General features: G+C 39.4%; 1 protein-coding gene across 2 annotated transcripts in view; it reads right to left on the reverse strand.

Annotated features, from left to right (window-relative positions):
• Positions 1-17,086, reverse strand: part of AEBP2 (AE binding protein 2) — a 74,248-nt gene extending 57,162 nt beyond the window's left edge. Inside the window, exons 1-2 of one of the 2 annotated variants that reach the window (XM_066354902.1) lie at positions 16,288-17,086; positions 15,946-16,047 (exon numbers count right to left, since the gene is read on the reverse strand). In XM_066354902.1, the coding sequence (XP_066210999.1) occupies positions 15,946-16,047; positions 16,288-16,964 (779 nt within the window). In that variant the 5' untranslated portion in view covers positions 16,965-17,086. The remainder of the gene's footprint in view (positions 1-15,945; positions 16,048-16,287) is intronic. The other variant, XM_066354894.1, reaches the window with a different exon arrangement.
• Positions 17,087-18,946: the final 1,860 nt, after the last annotated feature.

The following is an 18,946-nucleotide window of genomic DNA, read 5'->3' on the forward strand; positions in this document are numbered from 1 at the left end:
GAACCGCACTAATCTTCACGGATCAGGCTGTTTATTTTCAGTCTCTCAATGAAAGGCGCTGGACAGTTTAGCTCTGTTGGTTAAAACATCATCCTGATATGACAAGGTTATAGGTACAATCCCTGGTCAAGGTACACACAAGAATCCACCAATGAATGCATAAATAAGTGAAACAACAAATCGATGTATCTCTCTCTGTCCCTCTCTCTCTAAATTCGGTTAAGTAAAAGAATAAATTTTTAATAAATAAGTTTAAAAAAAGAAAAATATAATCTTGGAAGTCTTCAGTTCATAACTTGTATCTTAAGTATTATAAAATAATTTATAATAAATTGTTTTAATAACATTTTAATACTTAAATATTTAATAGTAAATATTCTATAATTCTAATGTTTTTAAAACGGTACAAGGTTTTCCACAAAAAATGCAGAAAAGTGACATGAGATAAGGGGACAGTAATTCTATTCATCTAAGGAATATTTGACAGGGGCAGAGTAAGTGTAATAAATTTAGTTTACCTTTGTACCTAACTGGTAATGAGCTTTGGACAGAATATACTATATAGTTTTCAATGTATTTGTCAAATTATAAGTAAACAACATAACCACACACAGGGGAGCCCTAATTGTTCTACTGGCTTTGTGTCAAACTATTTTCCAAAGATGGCCACACCAATATCCTCTTCTTAATCATTTAAACTGTTTTTCGACTAATAGGCAATGTTTCTTTCATCTATTAAAAAACTACCGCTTACTACTCAAAAGATTACTCTATGTCCCTCCCACACTTATAATCAAAATTACTAAAGGTTAAAATTCAAAACATTGCAAAGCATTTAAGAGGGTTTCATACTTTTTAAAAGTCTGAAGTTGTATACCAGTATACAGCTTTAAAAGTAAAACTTTACTGGACTTGTCCATACCACTCCTCTTTGCTCCTTATTCTAGTCATTGACAAAGAGTAAAAGCTAAAACTGAACTATTACAATAAAAGAAACAGGTACTTCAAGAGAACTATAAACTACCTGCTACATTTTATGACTTTCTCTTAAGGACAAAGGGAGCTTATATAACTTACATCATCAACATTTTGATTGATAAAAACAAGACTATTTAAATCTGAGTTCCTGTTATTTATCATAAGAGCCTAATATTTGCTGTATGTATAGTACATTGTTCTACATGCTTTATGTCAGACAATTTTCCAAAGATGACCACACCAATATCCTCTTCTTACACATCCTCTTCTTATAATGTGGCATCAAGAGGCGGGAGGTCTATTATTACCTCCCCTTGAATCACAGCAGAAACTATTGCAGATGTTACGATACTACCAGACATCTAAGGCTAAGTCATGAAGGCAATACAGCTTCAACCTGGCTCTCTCTTAAAACACAAGACTTGGGAGCCCTGAACTACTATGTAAAGAGATCTGACTCCTTTAGAAGCCATCATGCAGAAAAGATCCCGTGAAGCAAGTACACAGAGCTTAAACAAGAAACAGGGAAGCCCAGGTGTTCTAGTGCCCAGCTGTTTGCATCTTCTCAGCCCAGGCAACACATATATGACAGATAAGGTAATGAGTTTTCTGGTGATTGCAGTCTCCAGCCTTTACACTGCTCCAAGCTTATACCAAGTGGAACAGCAACAATATAACCAGGCCAAATCCTGCTCAGACTGTAAATTCATAAACAAAATCATTGTTTTTAAACCATTCAGTATTAGAGAGTTGATTGTCATGCATATATAGGAACTGGAACAATGCTTTACATATATTAACATTTAATGTTTATAATAATCATATAAGGTAAATACTATCAGTATCCTCACCTTACAGATTAGAGAGATTGAGACAATTATGTGACTTGCCCAAACAACTAACTAGCTCTGGCCAGGTGGTTCACTGGATAAAGTGTCTACCCAGGGAGCCAGAAGTTGCAGGTTCAATCCCTAGTCAAGGAATGTATGAGAAGCAATTAATGAGTACACAGCTAAATGGAAGTGAAACAAATTGATGCTTCTCTCTCTCTCTCTCTCTCTCTCTCTCTCTCTCTCTCTCTCCCTCCCCATCCGCCTGACACTCAATTCAATGGAAAAAAAATTTTTTTTAAACTCACTAATGCCAAAAAATATAATTGCTACATTTTTTAATTTGGGTAATTACTGATTTAAGAAAGTCTGAAGCAGAGCCCTGGCTGGTGGCGTAGTGTTTGGAATGCCATCCCAGAGTGCTGAGTTTGCCAGCTCAAGCAGAGAGTCACCAGCTCACCCACCACCGTCACTGGTTCAAGCTCCGGCCAGGGCACAGATGACAGGCCATCAATGGCACAACTAGGTCAAACAATAACTTGATACTTCTCTCTCCCTTCCTCTCTCTCTCTCTCTCTCTCTCTCTCTCTCTCACACACACACACACACACACACACACAAAAGGAAAACAAAATAAAAATTAAAAAAGATAAAAGAAACAAAGACTGAAGTAGGGCCAATATTATATATCAAAATAATTGTTGATCATTTTCATCTGGTATACATATACAAGAAGTTGTTTCTTTGCAATCTGTAAATCTATGGTGTGTGCAAATACAGATTCACAAGATATTTAGCACTTACATATAATTTTACCTATCTGGGCAGTTTTACTACCAAAATCAACCATTAAATATGATTCCAACTCATTTAGCTTCATAAAAAATTAATTCAAGGTCAGTCATAGAAAGCAATACTATTTGACTTGGGGTGGTGAACACAATACAGTACAATGATGATGTATTATAGAATTATACACCTGAAATCTATATAATTTTATTAACAAATGTGGCCCTGATAAATTCAATAAAAAAGGTAAAATAAGTAAAAAAAAAAAGCAACACTACCCTGAAATAGAATTTGTCTCCAATTCACAACTGAAACAGAGCTGACCCTAACAATATCAACATAAAATTCAACTCCAAATACTCATTTCAGAGACAAAAGGACAGTCACTTTAGTTTTTATGTATCAAGATTAAAATAACTCATGAAATTGGTTGTAAATGAGATTAAGGAATTTAGACCACATCAGATTTCTGTAAGGTTGACTCATTTTGCCTTCCAAACTGCTTTAGCATTGTAGGCTTTTAGGTTTTTAAACTGGAAAAGAATCAGAAAAAATGGTAGAGAGAAGTGCCTGTTTTATTACATGTGTTACAGATACACAAGTCAAATTTCCCCGGGGCCCTTCCTAGTCACCTACAGTTAAAGGAATTCTGCTTCCTTATGATCTGGTTGATCTGCACATGAATTACCTACAATATCTCAGAGTAAACTAAACCTGGCTAGTGTCCTACATATAAAAGATGTGCAAATAGTATTTAGTGACAAATTTAAGTAGGGTTTTTAAAGCAAGTAAAATATGTGGCTTTGTCACATGAGATAATCAAAATTAACTGGAGATACACTAAAAATCATTAGTCAAAAACAAAATATTATTATTAATTACTATTACTGTAATTACAAGCTATTATCACTGTAATTTAAAAAGATAAAATGGATTTTTCTAATCAAGAAAAAGACTACTCTCTATCCCCACAATTATTTCTGTGAATAAAGACAAAAGATTTTTCCACATGACCCAACAAACTCACTAAATTGGCCAAAAGGGACTTTATGCAACAATGATGAAATATAGCCAACAGAAAACAAGTAGGTTGCATTCTTTTACCACTGCTATCACTGTGCACATTATTTTAATTTGTTTCTCATCTTCTAGTCTATTGCTCTTTAAGATTACTCCACCCACATTTTTCATCCAGCTTCAGAGGTCAGCAAGCAATTACCTTCAAAAAGACTAATAGAAACATTTTACTTCAATACAATTACATTATAAGGAGTTGTGTTTTACCTTTTTAAAAAGATTTGCAGAAAATGCCTGTATATGCAAAGATGATATGCTAAAAAGGTATGCTATGAGGAACAACACCCATTTTATAAAGAAACAATCACATATTTACTGAGTGGTTTTTTAAAGTTAATGTTAAATCATAAAAAATATTTCTGGGCCTGACCAGGCAGTGGCGCAGTGGATAGAGTGTCAGACTGGGATGCAGAGGACCCAGGTTCAAAACCCCAAGGTCTCCGGCTTGAGCGTGGGCTCATCAGCTTGAGCAGAGGGTTGCTGGCTTGTGCATGGAAATCACAGACATCACCCCATGGTCACTGGATTAAGCCCAAGGTTGCTGGCTTGAGAAAGGGGTCACTCACTCTGCTGTAGCCCCCTGGGCAAGGCACATATGAGAGAGCAATCAATGAACAACTAATGTACCACAACAAAGAATTGATGCTTCTCATCTCCCTCCCTTCCTCCCTGTCCCTCTCTCTGTCTCTCGCTAAAAAAAAAAAAAAAAAAAATTCGGGGAAGACATAAAGCATAGAATGGTTTTCCTTGTTTCGTGCAGCCACACTGATAACAGTGAGAAAGATGATATATGTATCAGATACAACCATATTCTGTTGAATTCAACCAACTACGGAGTTACTGAATATACGCAGTGTAATAGATGTGTAAGTAGGTTCTGTGCTGGAAGTATAAGGATACACAAGACCTGATTTTAATCTTGAAAGTGTTATAGCCCAGAGAAAGAAACAGAAATGGATATTTCAATACAACACCATAAAAATAAATTGGAATTCCAGTGATATTCGAACTCAGAAGAACCAATTTACAGTACCTTTGAGACATCTTAGATACAGCAAAGCCACACCTGTAATATTCTGGGTCTGTAGGACAGCTCTACATGTTTAGTCAAAAACCCTCATTTTTACGAAAAAAAATCTGAAGTTCAGAGAAATAGAATAATCTACCAAATTTCCTGCCCAGAGTATCTATCTAGTAACCAGTACTACAATATTGATTACTTACTGCCACTAGAGTATTCTTTCCATATCTCTATGCATGAGAAATAGGAAAATAAATGACTATGAATTAAATCCAGTCCTAGACCCTTTCACATATTCCACCTCACTTAGTTAAAATAACACTAAGATGTTTCTCCTAGTTTACAGATAAGGAAACAACTTCTGAGGAGTTAAATTAAAATAAGCCAAGTCTTCCTCATTTAAGGTCCATGTTCTTTTACTACCCAATATTCCATAGGTTATTTCAGTAATGTGTCTGGGATAAAAAGGATAAGCCACGGTTATAATTAAATCTCCTCCCAAAAAAATTTTTACTCAGAAATAGTAACAAAATATTTGTCCTAGAGACAACTCAGGAAATTAGCTTTTCTTTCCTTTGATTCAGTTTCCCAGACATGACTTTTCCCCCAATTTCTACCCTAGCTCATCTCCTTTTCACGCCTGTAATATTTCTCTAACCTCCTAATTGGTCTCCCAGCTCCAAACCATTCTTCTCTACCTTTGCCACACATAATTAATTTCCTGTTTCACTAGTTTCATCACTCATCCAAAATATACTTAATACCTAAAAATAAGTGTCAAGCACTGTGCCAAGTGCTGCAGAGAGAGCAATGATCAAAACAAACATGGTTCCTATTCTCAGGGAGCACCCGGTCTACCAAAGATAGACAGACTGTAAATAATTACTCAAACTGTGATAAGGACAATGAAGAACTTGGAGTGCTAGCAATTCATCTAATAAAGAATCAGGAATAGGTTGCCTGAGTTTTGTTCAAGGTAAGATCTAAACATTATCACCAGTTACAAAGACAGAAGCAACAGAGGAAAAGACTGTGATTCCCAAACCCACACTGAGAAAGTTATGTATTGTTATGTAAGGTCCTACTTTAGGCATTTTTCTTTTAAACATCAATTTGTTGTTGGATTCATCCATGCATTCATTGGTTGACCCTTATATGTGCCTTGACCAGGAATCGAGCCCATAGCCTTGGGGCATCAGAACAACACTTCAACCAACTGAGCTACCATGCCAGGGCAACCATTAATTCTTATTTCCCAGTTCCAATGTGCATTGTCTGATTTAGGCATAAAGTCCCCAGAATATGCTATGCTATGTCTTTGCTATGTTTCATTCGAGCTTTCTAGAAATTTCTCTTATCATTCACCTAAGTATAAAATCCAGTTCCACACTCCCACCAAAATTTTAGTCATTAATTACAATAGTCTCCAATTTTCATTTACTGTACTGTGTCACACTTTACAGATGAACTAGAAAATAATGGAATCATCTTTTTAGTTTTGTTAAAAACTTAACATTTGGAGAGGTACCATAACATTTCTTTCTTATCACTGAACAGGGCACAATGGTAACCATGATTTCTCTCTCTCTCACTGAACAGGGCACAATGGTAACCATGATTTCTCTCTCTCTCTCTGAGTGTGTGACAGAGAGAGAGTCAGAGAGGGACAGACAGGAACAGACAAGACAGGAAGGAAGAGAAATGAGAAGCATCAATTCTTCGTTGCGACACTTCAGTTGTTCATTGATTGATTTCTCATATGTGTCTTGACCAGGGGGCTGTTGAGTGACTCATTGCTCAAGCCAGCAGCCTTAGGCTCAAGCTTGTGAGCCTTGCTCAAATCTGATGAGCCCGCAATCAAGCTGGTGACCTCGGGGTCTCAAACCTGGGTCCTCCATGTCCCACTCTGACGCTCTATCCACTTTGCTACTGCCTGGTCAGGCATGATTTCTTTTTTAAAGATTTTATTTATTCATTTTAGAGAGGGGAGAGACAGAGGGAAAGAGAAAAAGAAGAAGAGCGAGAGATAAAAGAGGGAGGAGCAGGAAGCATCAACTCTCATATGTGCCTTGACCGGGCAAGCTCAGGGTTTTCAAATCAGCAACCTCGGCATTCCAGGTTGACGCTTTATCCACTGTGCCACCACAAGTCAGGCAATGGTAACCATGATGTAAATGATTTTTAAACATCCAAATATCCAACCCAGGCCAGTTAGCTCAGTCAGAGCATCATCCCAAAATGACAAGGTTGTGGGTTCCAGCCCAGGTCATGGCACATACAGGAGGCAACCAATGAGTGCACAGCTAAGTGGAACAACAAATGAATGCTTCTCTCTCTCTCTCCCCCTTCCTCTCTGCCTCTCTAAAAGCAACTAATAAAAAATTTAAAAAATTTAAAAATAAACAGCCAAGTATCCACAAGTATCCATTTCACTTCCTATCCATGCCCAAAACTGTCCATTTATTTCTAAGGTCAATATAAATATTATTTTCATAAATGCAAACAATTAATCATAAAAATGAACTCAACATGTATATAGTTAAATCATTGCAAATCCATTACCATGAAGATACACCTCAAAGCTTTTTATTAATAGATCAGCAACTTCACAGACATATTAAAAACTATTAAAAACAAAAGGTATTATGAGGCCTTTTAGTTCAACTACAGAAGAGATATACAAGGTGTGGCAAAAGGAGGTTTAAGTTGTTCATGGAAAATAATACAAGAATAAACTTGCTTGACCTGAGGTGGCACAATGGATAAAGCATCAATCTGCAATAACAAGGTTGCTGGTTTGAAAACTCAGGCTTGCCTGGTCAAGGTATTGATACATGTGGGAGTTGATGCTTCCTGCTCCTCCCCCCTTCTCTCTCTATGTGTGTGTCTCTCTCCCCTCCCCCTCACTCTATCCCCTCTCTAAAATGAATAAAAATAATTTTTTTTAAAAAAAGCAACTACTAAGAGGTGATGCTTCTCACTCCTCTCCACACCCTTTCTTTCTTCTCTCTCTCTCTACCTCCCTCTCAAATCAATGAAATAATTAAAAATAAATACTGTTTCAAATACTCATAACTATAAACTTATTTTTGTTCCACCCTGTATATGATAAAGATAATTGATTTAAATACAGATTCTGCATGAACTATTCTGGTCAAGCATATCCTTCTGTAAGTTTCTGTAGCATTCATTCACAGATACATAGCACTTTTTGCAGTTCAGATCTTATACTGTTTTATAACAGATCATTACTAGCTATTATCAGTTCATTCGTGCAATCTGTCTCCCCCACCAGGGGGTCAGAAACTCTGTTCTACTTATTGCTGTATACCCAGAACCTAGAATAGTACCTGGCACATAATGGAGGTTTTATGTCCATCTGTGAGATAAATATCCATAAAACAATAAACGCTTAAATAAACTGCATGCCAAATACTTTACATGTAATCTCCACAACAATTTTACAGTAGAGCAGGGGTCGGGAACCTATGGCTCATGAGCCAGATGTGGCTCTTCTGATGGCTGCATCTGGCTCGCAGACAAATCTTTAAAAAAAATAGTAACATTAAAAATATAAAACATTCTCAGGTATTACAATCCATTAATTTCCTACCGCTCATGTTCATGGTTGCAGGTGGCTGGAGCCAATCACAGCTGTCTTCCAGGACAATACCAAATTTTTATTGGATAATGCATAATGTACACAGGTCGTTGTATGGCTCTCACGGAATTACATTTTAAAATATGTGGGGTTCATGGCTCTCTCAGCCAAAAAGATTCCCGACCCCTGCAGTAGAGGAACTACTATTGTTCCCCCTTTGGAGATGAGAAACCTGAAATATACTGCTCACAACCAAGTCAAAGAAAGTTGTTCAATTGTGCAAATGAGATGCAAAACCAACTTTTATTTCATTGGTGAAAATGCACTATACAAAAGGCTGAAACTACTAGAGTATCTAAATGTTCCCTGATCCCCTGACCTGATTCCCTAATATTTGTTTTTTCAAATCAACCATGTTTTTTTATTAGATCCAGACTAGTTTTTATAGTTTCTCTTTGATTTTTCTTTTTCTCAGGCAAAACCATGGCATTAAATAACTTAAATAACTCTCTCACGGTCACCCCACTTAAGTGAATTCCAAACTCAAACATTCTGACTCATAGCTCATTAACTACTATCCTCCCTATACTACTTCACCCTTCTTAACTTCAGAATTTCCATTTAACTGATGAAATGTTTAATACTTTTATAGAGTAAATGCTTCCAACAATGGTTTTAAAAACCCTGTGGTGACTATCCTTTTCCGGTATCCATATTCATTTATTTAAACATACTTTTACAGAAATTTTCAACTTCAGAGTTTTCTTAACTTTTAACATTGATTATGCACCTCTGGGTCTCCTCTAAATACACAGTTCTTACACCAACCCTTTCCCAAATCTGATAAAAGTTGCTGACATCTTCTCAGAGAACTACCCACATAAAATTCTGCATACAATCTCACAGGCAAAGCTGTCCTTAAACTCATCAACATCAAATATTACAATTCCTGGCCCTCTGTTTAGTCTATTTTATTCATATAAATCCTCTTGTTCATATTTCAATTTAATTCTAATTACTGGGTACTCATCATATCGAAGGACTTGGTTAAATACTACAAAGTTCTAAACTAGCTAAACTGTACCTGCTCTCAAAAATATACCATTCTATGGCCTGACCTGTGGTGGCGCAGTGGATAAAGCCTCGCTCGACCTGGAATGCTGAGGTCTCTGGTTCAAAACCCTGGGCTTGCCTCGTCAAAGCTCATATGGGAGTTGATGCTTCCTGCTCCTCCCCCCTTCCCTCTCTCTCTCTCTCTCTCTCTTTTCTCTAAAATTGAATAAATAAAAAGAAATAAAAAACCTAGCTTTTAGAAAAGAATTTTTAAGAATATACCATTCTAGCCCTGACTAGGTAGTTCAGTTGGTTACGGTGTCCTTCTGATAGGCCAAGGTTGCAGATTCAGGGGTCAGAACACATACAAGAATCACTCAATGAGGGACAAATATGCAGAAAATGACTTGACTTTGAGTAATGGGCACACAACACAATCAACAGTTCAAATGCTATAGAACTGTTTACCTGAAAAGTTACGTACTCTTATTGATCAGTGTTACCCCATTAAATTTAATTTCTAAATAAAAAAAGAACCAATTAATGCATAGTGGAACAACAAATTGATGTGATGCTTCTTTCTCCCTCTCCCTTTCAAATCAATCTGTGTGTGTGTGTGTGTGTGTGTGTATGCTCACAAAAATTAGGATAGTTCAAAATGAATATGAAGCTACAGACTATCCCTTAATTTTTGTGAGCTATATAGATATAGACACAGATATAAATGTAGATATAGATGCAGATTTATAGAGAGATAGATATAGATATATTCACACAGATACACATTCTAAAGCAAAAAGGATAAAGAAAGCATTCAAATAACAGATTCTTCAGAACAGTTTCCAGGTGTAGCCAACAGAACTCCATTTGGACCTTAGAACACCTCCATGGTAAACCTAACCCTGTTTTGCACTTGAGGAACTAAAGGTCAAAGATAGTACTTAAAATCATATTATAGGCAAGACTAAAAACTGAACAATACCCTTAGACTCCAGATTACAGGCTCTTTATATTCTACATTCCTCCAGAGCCACAAAAGGAGAGGGGGGAAAAAGTTGAGAATACAAATTAAAAAGAAAAAGAAATAAAAGCTAAGTTTTAAAAGACTAGGAAAGGATTTATTGTGGCATTTTGATGGATTCTGAAAGATTGTCTCAGTCATCAAAAACCTGAACTGCCTTGGCTAGGTAGCTCGGTTGGTTAGAGCAGTGGTCCCCAACCTTTTTTGGATCATGGACAGGTTTCAAGTCAGAAAATATTTTCACGGACCGGCCTTTAGGATGGGACGAATAAATGTATCACGTGACCAAGACAAGTGTCAGGAGTGAGTCTTAGACGGATATAACAGAGGAAATCTGGTCATTTTTTAAAAATAAAACATCGTTGCCTGACCTGTGGTGATACAGTGGATAAAGCATCGACCTGGAAATGCTGAGGTCGCCGGTTCAAAACCCTGGGCTTGCCAGGTCAAGGTACATATGGGAGTTGATGCATCCAGCTCCTCCCCCCCCCCCCCCCCCGTCTCTTTCTCCTCTCTCTCTGTCTCTCTCTCTCTGTCTCTCCTCTCTAAAATGAATCAATAAAATAAAAAATTAAAAAAAAATTTATCGTTCAGACTTAAATATAAATAAAACGGAAATAATGTAAGTTATTTATTCTTTCTCTGCGGACCAGTACCAAATGGCCCACGGACCAGTACTGGTCCACGGCCCGGGAGTTGGGGACCACTGGGTTAGAGCACCATCCTGAAGCACAGAGGTTGCCAGTTCTACTACTGGTAAGGGCACATACCGAACAGGTTGATTGGGTCTCTCCCCTCTTCTTTCTAAAAATAATAAAAATAATTTTTTAATTTGAAGCAACTGTTGTCTATCGGAGTATGAATGAAAAGAAAAATAAGAAAAACTTATCTGCTTAACCAAGATGCATGGAGAAAATGAGAGCTGGAACATTTAGATCATAAAAAGGCATGTGATTTCTGCCTTGCTCTCTCTGAGCTCTGGGGGAAACTGGTCACTATGTCATGAGGACACTCAAAGAGCCCTAAGGAGATACTGATGTGAGTTAACTGAGACCTCCTGCCAAGAGCTAATAAGTGAGCCATCTTGGCAAAGGATTCCTAGCCCCAGTCAAGCCTTCAGATGACTGCAATGCTAGCCAACATTTTCAATGCAACCTCATGAGACACCTTGTTAAGGCTCTCTATTCTGTGTGTGTGTGTGTGTGTGTGTGTGTGTGTGTGTGTGTGTGTGTGTGTGTGTGTCAGAGAGGGACAGACAGGGACAGACAGGAAGAGAGAGAGATGAGAAGCATCAATTCTTCGTTGCAGCTCCTTAGTTGTTCAATGATTGCTTTCTCATATGTGCCTTGACCAGGAGGCTACAGCAGAGTGACTGACCCCTTCCTCAAGCCACACTTGCACTCAAGCCCAAAACCTTGGGCCTCAAGCCAGCAACCTTTGGGCTCAAGCCAGCGACCCATGGGTCATGTCTATGATCCCACGCTCAAGCCACAGAACCCACGCTCAAGCTGGTGAGTCCGCGCGCACTCAAGCAGGCAACCTCGGGGTTTTGAATGCAGGTCCTCCGTGTCCCAGTCCAAGACTCGATCCACTGCGCCACTTCCTGGTCAGGCTAGGCTCCCTATCCTTGACGCTCCAAAACTACATGTGATAACAAATGTTTGCTCTTTTAATTTGTTAAATTTTAGGAAATGTGCTACACAATAATAAGATGTGAAATCTCTGTTTACATTAGATCAACGATGCTTTGTGTTAGAAGCTACAGCAAAATCTAAACCTTAGAATTCAATCTCAGAGCAATATGCAAGACAGATGAAGAGAAAATCATTGTCTTCCTATCTCCCACATTATCCAGTAAAACATTCTGCACAGGACTCCTTAACTGACCCAATAAAGCAGTCCTTATGCTTTGTGTTTTTTTTAAGATATTTATTTATTCATTTGGGGGGGGGGTTGGGGGCAAATGAGGGAAGAGCAGGAAGCATCAACTCCCATATGTGCCTTAACCAGGCAAGCCCAGGGTTCTGAACCAGTGACCTCAGCGTTCCAGGTTGACGCCTTATCCACTGTGCCACCAAAGGTCAGGCCTAATGTTTCTTAAAAGTAAAATGTCATTACCCCTTAGAATCTCTCTATAGACATTCAAACCTGAGATCTGTAGGTTTTCCTGCTGCCATACCTTCCTTAACTGAGCTTTATAATGTTATCAATGAAAATTTGAGACCTATTAGAATTTACCTAAATTTAATCAAAATAAAAAGGTAGCTAAAAACAGGAATTCTAAAGGCTATGAAGAGCTGACTGCCTCAGAGATAAAAGGTGTAAATAGTGAAAAGAGTTTTATTAGGAAGTATGAGCAAAACAGTACTTTACATAAAAGTATTTTATTGCCTCAAATGTACAGATCCTTAATAAATCTTGACCATAACCTCAACATGCAACCTTCTAGTATTAATCTGACTTAAAAGTTTAGCTTCTATACTAGAAAAAAATCTTTCTAACCATAATGTAGGGAAATTGGTTAGAAGTCTGCTTTACCAGTTTCAAAGCAATCTTAATTATACCTCAGAGTATGCAACCCAATAAGCTAGAAGTACAAATTTTGATCCACAAAATGATAAGGGCCTATGGCCTTTGCTGAACATTTATACTAAGTTTCATACATGTCCTTCCCTATCATCCAATCCACTCACATACACTTTTCACTTGACACCTAGATTTATCCCCAAAGGCTGATAAAAGTGTCTGAAAGAGATCTTAGCTTTTCTCAAAATAAGGCATGGCTTATATTCTAGTTGGGGGTTGGGGGTAATATAAAAAAGAGACAAATAACCACAAAATGGAGGTTTTCAACTCACTTCCATAGGTGAGAAACTAAAATTACTTTCATGTAAGTATAATCTGATTCAATAACTAGAACTAATTTGTAAACTAAAAAAATTTGAGGCATTTTAAATTCTAAAATTGTGTGTAACTCAGCCTCTGAAATTAACTTAAAAAGTGGTTACATTTTTTAAAATATTTAAGCTTAGATTCAAAGTAAAAAACACACACACACACACACACAAAAACTAGTTTTAGTGTTCTTACACAGGTAAATATCCATTCCCCAAAGAAAATTCTATTGTCTCTATAACCAAAGTAAAAGTAAATTACCTATCAACTTTAAGGTTTTCTAATTTTACCAAAATAAACACACTAATCCACTTATACTGGTTTTGAACAAGAATAACTCCTGGGAAAAAGAAGCAATGATTTTTGTACCAAGTGTTTTTTAATCATTTTATAAATTAGTCACTTTTCATCACACAACATTTCCAATACATGATTATAAAATGACACCTTGGATCACAAGCTTTAAGATCTAAGTCTTTACACTTAATTCTTTCTTAAAATCAAGCTCTTAGAGATAGAGATACTTAAGATCTTTCAACATATTCCAAAGTACGTTAAACTCAAAGATATGTATACAATCTAATTTCAAAGTGACAGAAAAAACTAAACAGGCATCCTAACAGAAAGAGTAAATTCTAATGATAAAATCATTGCGATAGGATTGCCTCAAGTTTTTTAAAAGCACCACTTTAAAACCACAATATCCTTTCATCTGTAACAAAAATAAAGACTTCCCACCATGAAATCAATCTATAAAAGCCACATAGATTGGTGCAATCTGCAGGCCAGTTTATAAGAATTATGAATCCTTTCCAAATTTAAAATAACTTTTAAAAAAAAAATTCAAAGGCAAAAGGGGCATTTCAAAATTAAGATGATCAAGACCACAACCAGTTTCACTACTTGTAAGGCTTTTTCATAGAAGTGATAAATCCATTACCTTGAAATAGTAAAATGACTACAATAATTTGTAGTCTCTAACACTTAGGCATTAAGAAGTATGCTTAGTTGTCAAGTTTTAACCTTATTTGGACTTGTGGAACCAATTTCTTATTCCTTACTCTGAAGTATGATGTAGAAATTAGATAATAATAAATATGAAATGAAGCCAAAACTCCACTTCCTGAAATATTGTTTGACCAATAATTCATTGTCTCCTAATAACAGGATGCACTGGACAGATATTAACTGAAAATAAACAATAAAACTGACATGTACACCTTGTTATTTTAGGTGAGTTATTCCTAGTCGTGAAGTAGAAATAGCATGAGACTCAAGAACCTTTGTTCTGCTCCACTACTAACCATTCTACTACTTGCTTCTTTATCTGTCAAATGGAAGTCAAAAATACCTATCTGTACCAGAGTTGAGAATGAAATGGCTATGACACTTAAACTGTGCAGTGCTAAACAAATGTGTGTACACACTAAATAGAAGATCAGTGGAAACTATATCAACTTACAAATACCTATGGGTACCAATGAAGGATATAATGAAATGATAAATAGCACAAGCTTCACTGTGCAATTCACATCAATTTTTAATTTTCTTGAAGACATTCATTCTCCTTCCTGCCGTGCTTTCATAGTTCAATACAATTTTTCTAAGGTTTGTACAGTCTTTTTTACCTCATCCAAGATGTTTTATCATATTAAAGTGTAAGATTCTAATACTATTATTTCCAAAATTTTTAGGGCCTTGCACTCCTTATTATAGTCACTAAAAATCAAAGTTTCATTTTTATCCATTAACAATCAGAATTCTTAGAACTTTAGAATACTTAAGCCTTTTATTCTTTTTAATTAATCTATTTGAGAGAGAGAGATATGGATTTGTTGTTCCACCCATTTATGCATTCATTGACTGTTTCTTGCATGTGCCCTGACTATGATCGAACCTACCAACTGAATTACCCAGCCAGGTCTAGAATACTTAAAACTTTTAAATCTAAGTCAGTATGGATTGTTAAAAATCCTACTGCTCATCAAAACATTAACAGATGGTCAAAATATATGCTAATATAGTTTAGAAGCAGTATAATATGCATGAGGTAGTTTTCAAACAGAACATTAAAAACCAATTAGTTAAAGCATGGAAGTTTTCCAAAGAGATCAAAAGGAATACTGACCACTGAAACATACTGTTGCAATTGTTATGACCTTAAAATATGAAGCGCATTTTTGTCCGTCTCCACATTACTTCTAACAAACTTTAGAAAAATGCTAATTCCTTCAGAGATCTCTCCAATACATGACTTTAAATACTATTATCAAAAATCATAACTCTCATGTTGAAGCATTACTATACAGATATTAAATACCGCATACTATCAAGGCTGTATTTTGTTCTGATTGCAACTTTTTGATTCCACAAAATTACTTTAAAAGTCGTAAGTTCATTTTTCTTTTCTACAACGGTTTATTCGTTTTAAACTTTCTCCTAGATTTTATCACAAAACAAATCACTTTGGAGACCATACTAACAACTACACAGGAGGACTTGTGGAAGCACTCACTAAATATAAAACAGTACTTTCTTTTTCAAGGAGAGAAGAGTGATAGTTGGGGTCTTCTCCCTGAACAAGGAAGTTCTGCTAAATCCAGGCGAGACCAGCCATGTTGGAAACCACTTGTCAATTACAGTTCTGACAAGTGTGCTCGCGAACGCGGGAGACGCTAACCTTGTGTAGTGAGGTGGGTACATCGAGAAGAGCCTCTTCAGCTCCGACAGAGGATCTGGGCCTACTTTGGGGGTTGTTTCCGAGTTAGAGCTGTCCTTAGGTCTGTACGGAGTGCAGAGCCAAGGGGAAAGAGGGCGCGGAAAGGAGAGTTGGGGGGAAAATGGTTTGCGAGTTTGAAGCCGCAATCCGCAGCGAGAGGGGCGGGGCGGCCAGGAGAGATTTCCGAGTTGAGAGCCTGGGGGAGGGGCCGAGGGATCGGGGAGCAGGGGGCTCTCAGCAAAAAGTCCCCCCGGCCCAAGAGTGCGAGGAAGGAGGGAAAGGGAGACGCTTCAGTGCACTCACCTGTCCTCCGAGTCCATGCGGCTCAAGGGCTCCCCATCCGACGACATCTCCAAGCTGCCCCGCCGGCCCCCGGAGGTCGCGCTGCTTCCGCCTCCCCCGGTCCCATAGCCCTCGTCGCCGCCGCTGGAGACGACGCTGCTGCTGCTGCTGCCGCCGCCGCCCTGGCCGCCCCGCGGTCCCTTGGGCTCCTCCAGAACCTCCTTGCCATCCCCTTCCCCGCTGCTGCTGCTGGCGGCGCCGGGGCTCAGCGAGCGCGTCTCGTCGCCGCTGCTGCCGCCGCTGCTGCTGCCCACCAGGCTCTCGGCGCTGCTCTCCTCCTCCCCGCCGCCGCTGCTGCTGCTCGCGTCCTCCTCCTCATCCTCCTCCTCGTCCTCCTCCTCCTCCTCCTCGTCCTCGTCCTCCCCGGCCTGGCTGGCGCTCTCGGGGCTCGGCTCCGACATCGTCTCCGCCTCGCCGCCCCCCACTCCACCGCCGCCTCCACCGCCCCCGCCGCCGCCGTTCAGCAACAGCGCCGCCACCGCCTCGGCCTCCGCCTCCTCTTCCTCCTCCTCTTCTTCCTCCCCCTCCTCGGGGGGCTCAGCCCGACCCCGCGCCGCCGAGCCAGGGCTGCCGGGGGGCAGAGGGCTCAGGCGGGAGAGCTCCTCCAGGTCGGCCATGTCGGTGAGAGCGGCGGCCATGGCGGCGCCTGCTCCTCCTCCTCCTCCCCGCCGCCTCCCTCTCTCCACTCGCGCTCCCTCGCCCCCGCCCGAACGCCCAAAACTCCGCCGCTGCCGCCGCAGAGCAAGAGGAGGGCCCGCGAGCTGCGTCAGCCAGCACACGCGCTACGGAGCCCGCGCGGGGACAGCGCTCACGCGGAGAGAGCAGCGCGCCTGCGCGGCGGCGCGAGGTGGCCCCTCCCCTAGCCGCGGGTTCCGTGCCCGGGCCCCCCTCCGGCCCCCCCCCCCCCCCCCCCCCCCCCCCCCCCCCCCCCGCCGCCCTGCCCAGCGTCCCCGCCCGGCCCCTCCCGCCCCTGCCCGCCAGCCGAGTGCTCAGAGTTTCCTTCGGGCCTTCCCACGCCTTCCCCGGCTTCGCAGCGGGCGGGACACGCAGAACGGAAACCTGAGTGCTAGCCGGGGATTTTAACAGCCTTCTGAGTTCTCACGATAAAGTCATTCATTCCGGGGCTCTTTGGGGAGTGTACCCCATGCACAGGCTCTGAACAAGTCCTTGGTGTTCTGAGAGCAGTTAAAATGAATAAGAATAAATAATACAGTGCAAAGTACTACATCTATATGTGCAACATTGAGCCACAGGCTTTACTCTAACCTGCGTTTGAATCCCTCAAGGAATAGTTAACTGTCTCAGAGTAAGCACATCTTTAATGTTCAAATCTTCAACGTTATTGACTCATGAGTTCTTTTTTTTTTTTTTTTTTTTTATATATATATATATATATATATATATACAGAGACCAGAGAGATAGTCAGAGAGAGGGACAGATAGGGACAAACAGGAACGGAGAGAGATGAGAAGTATCATCATCAGTTTTTCATTGAGACCTTAGTTGTTCATTGATTGCTCTCTCATATGTGCCTTGTCCGTGGGCCTCCAGCAGACAAGTAACCCCTTGCTCTAGCCAGAGACCCTGGGTCCAAGCTGGTGAGCTCGGGGTCTCGAACCTGGGTCCTCCGCATCCCAGTTTGACGCTCTATTCACTACGCCACCGCCTGATCAGGCTGACCATGAGTTCTTTAAAACAATTTTGACCCTGGCCGGGTGGGCAAATGGATAGAGCATAGTCCTGGCACCCCCAGGTAGTTGGTTCCATCCTGGTCAGGGCACAGAGGAAAAGCAACCAATGAGTACATAACTAAATGGAACAACTCAGTGGAAAAGAGCTGAAGCTTTTCTTTTTCTTTCTCTTTCTCTCTCCTTCCCTACCTCTCCCATCTTCTCTCTCTTTCATTCCCTCTCAAGTCAACAGAAAAAAAATAAACAACTAAGGTGTCGCAAAGAAAAACTAATGATTGATGCTTCTCATCTCTCCGTTTCTGTCTGTCCCTATCTATCCCTCTTTCTGACTCTCTCTTTCTCTCTGTCTCTGTAAAAAAATAAAATAAAGTTAAAGAGTAGTTTTTAAATTTCCTGTGATCATAAAACTCTAAGTCTTACTATTTCAACTGATAAAACAACTATGGCAAATATTTATAAATAAATATTAAATGTAAAATTAAAATTTTGTTGGAAATGCATCTTACAGAGATGGAATTGGATGAATCCTTTTTCAACTGGCTTATTTATCAGTGGATGAATATACTGCTAGAATGAGAATGAGTTCAGCATGAATTCTATTCCATCCAGTTTCCGATTCCATGGAGCTAAGCATTGAGAAAACTTGTCCACGTAAATAAGTAAATGACAATGGAGTTTTCTTATGGTAATGCTATTTTTTTAAGTCCTTCCAAATTATATGTCAGAAAAATCACATTAAGATCTAACAAAGAAAATACTAATTAATGATCTATCAACAGACAATTCTGATTAGGTTCTCTTTCAACATTTTTGAAATAAGTAACTGAAAATCATCTGACTAATAAAAGGATATGTTAGCCCTTCTCTTTCCCTGGTTCTCCTGAAAGTTTTACATCTCCATCCCCCTAACCACCCCCCCATAACACTT

This window comes from Saccopteryx leptura, chromosome 1 (assembly GCF_036850995.1).
Source record: "Saccopteryx leptura isolate mSacLep1 chromosome 1, mSacLep1_pri_phased_curated, whole genome shotgun sequence".
In the NCBI taxonomy this organism is placed as follows: Eukaryota; Metazoa; Chordata; class Mammalia; order Chiroptera; family Emballonuridae; genus Saccopteryx; species Saccopteryx leptura.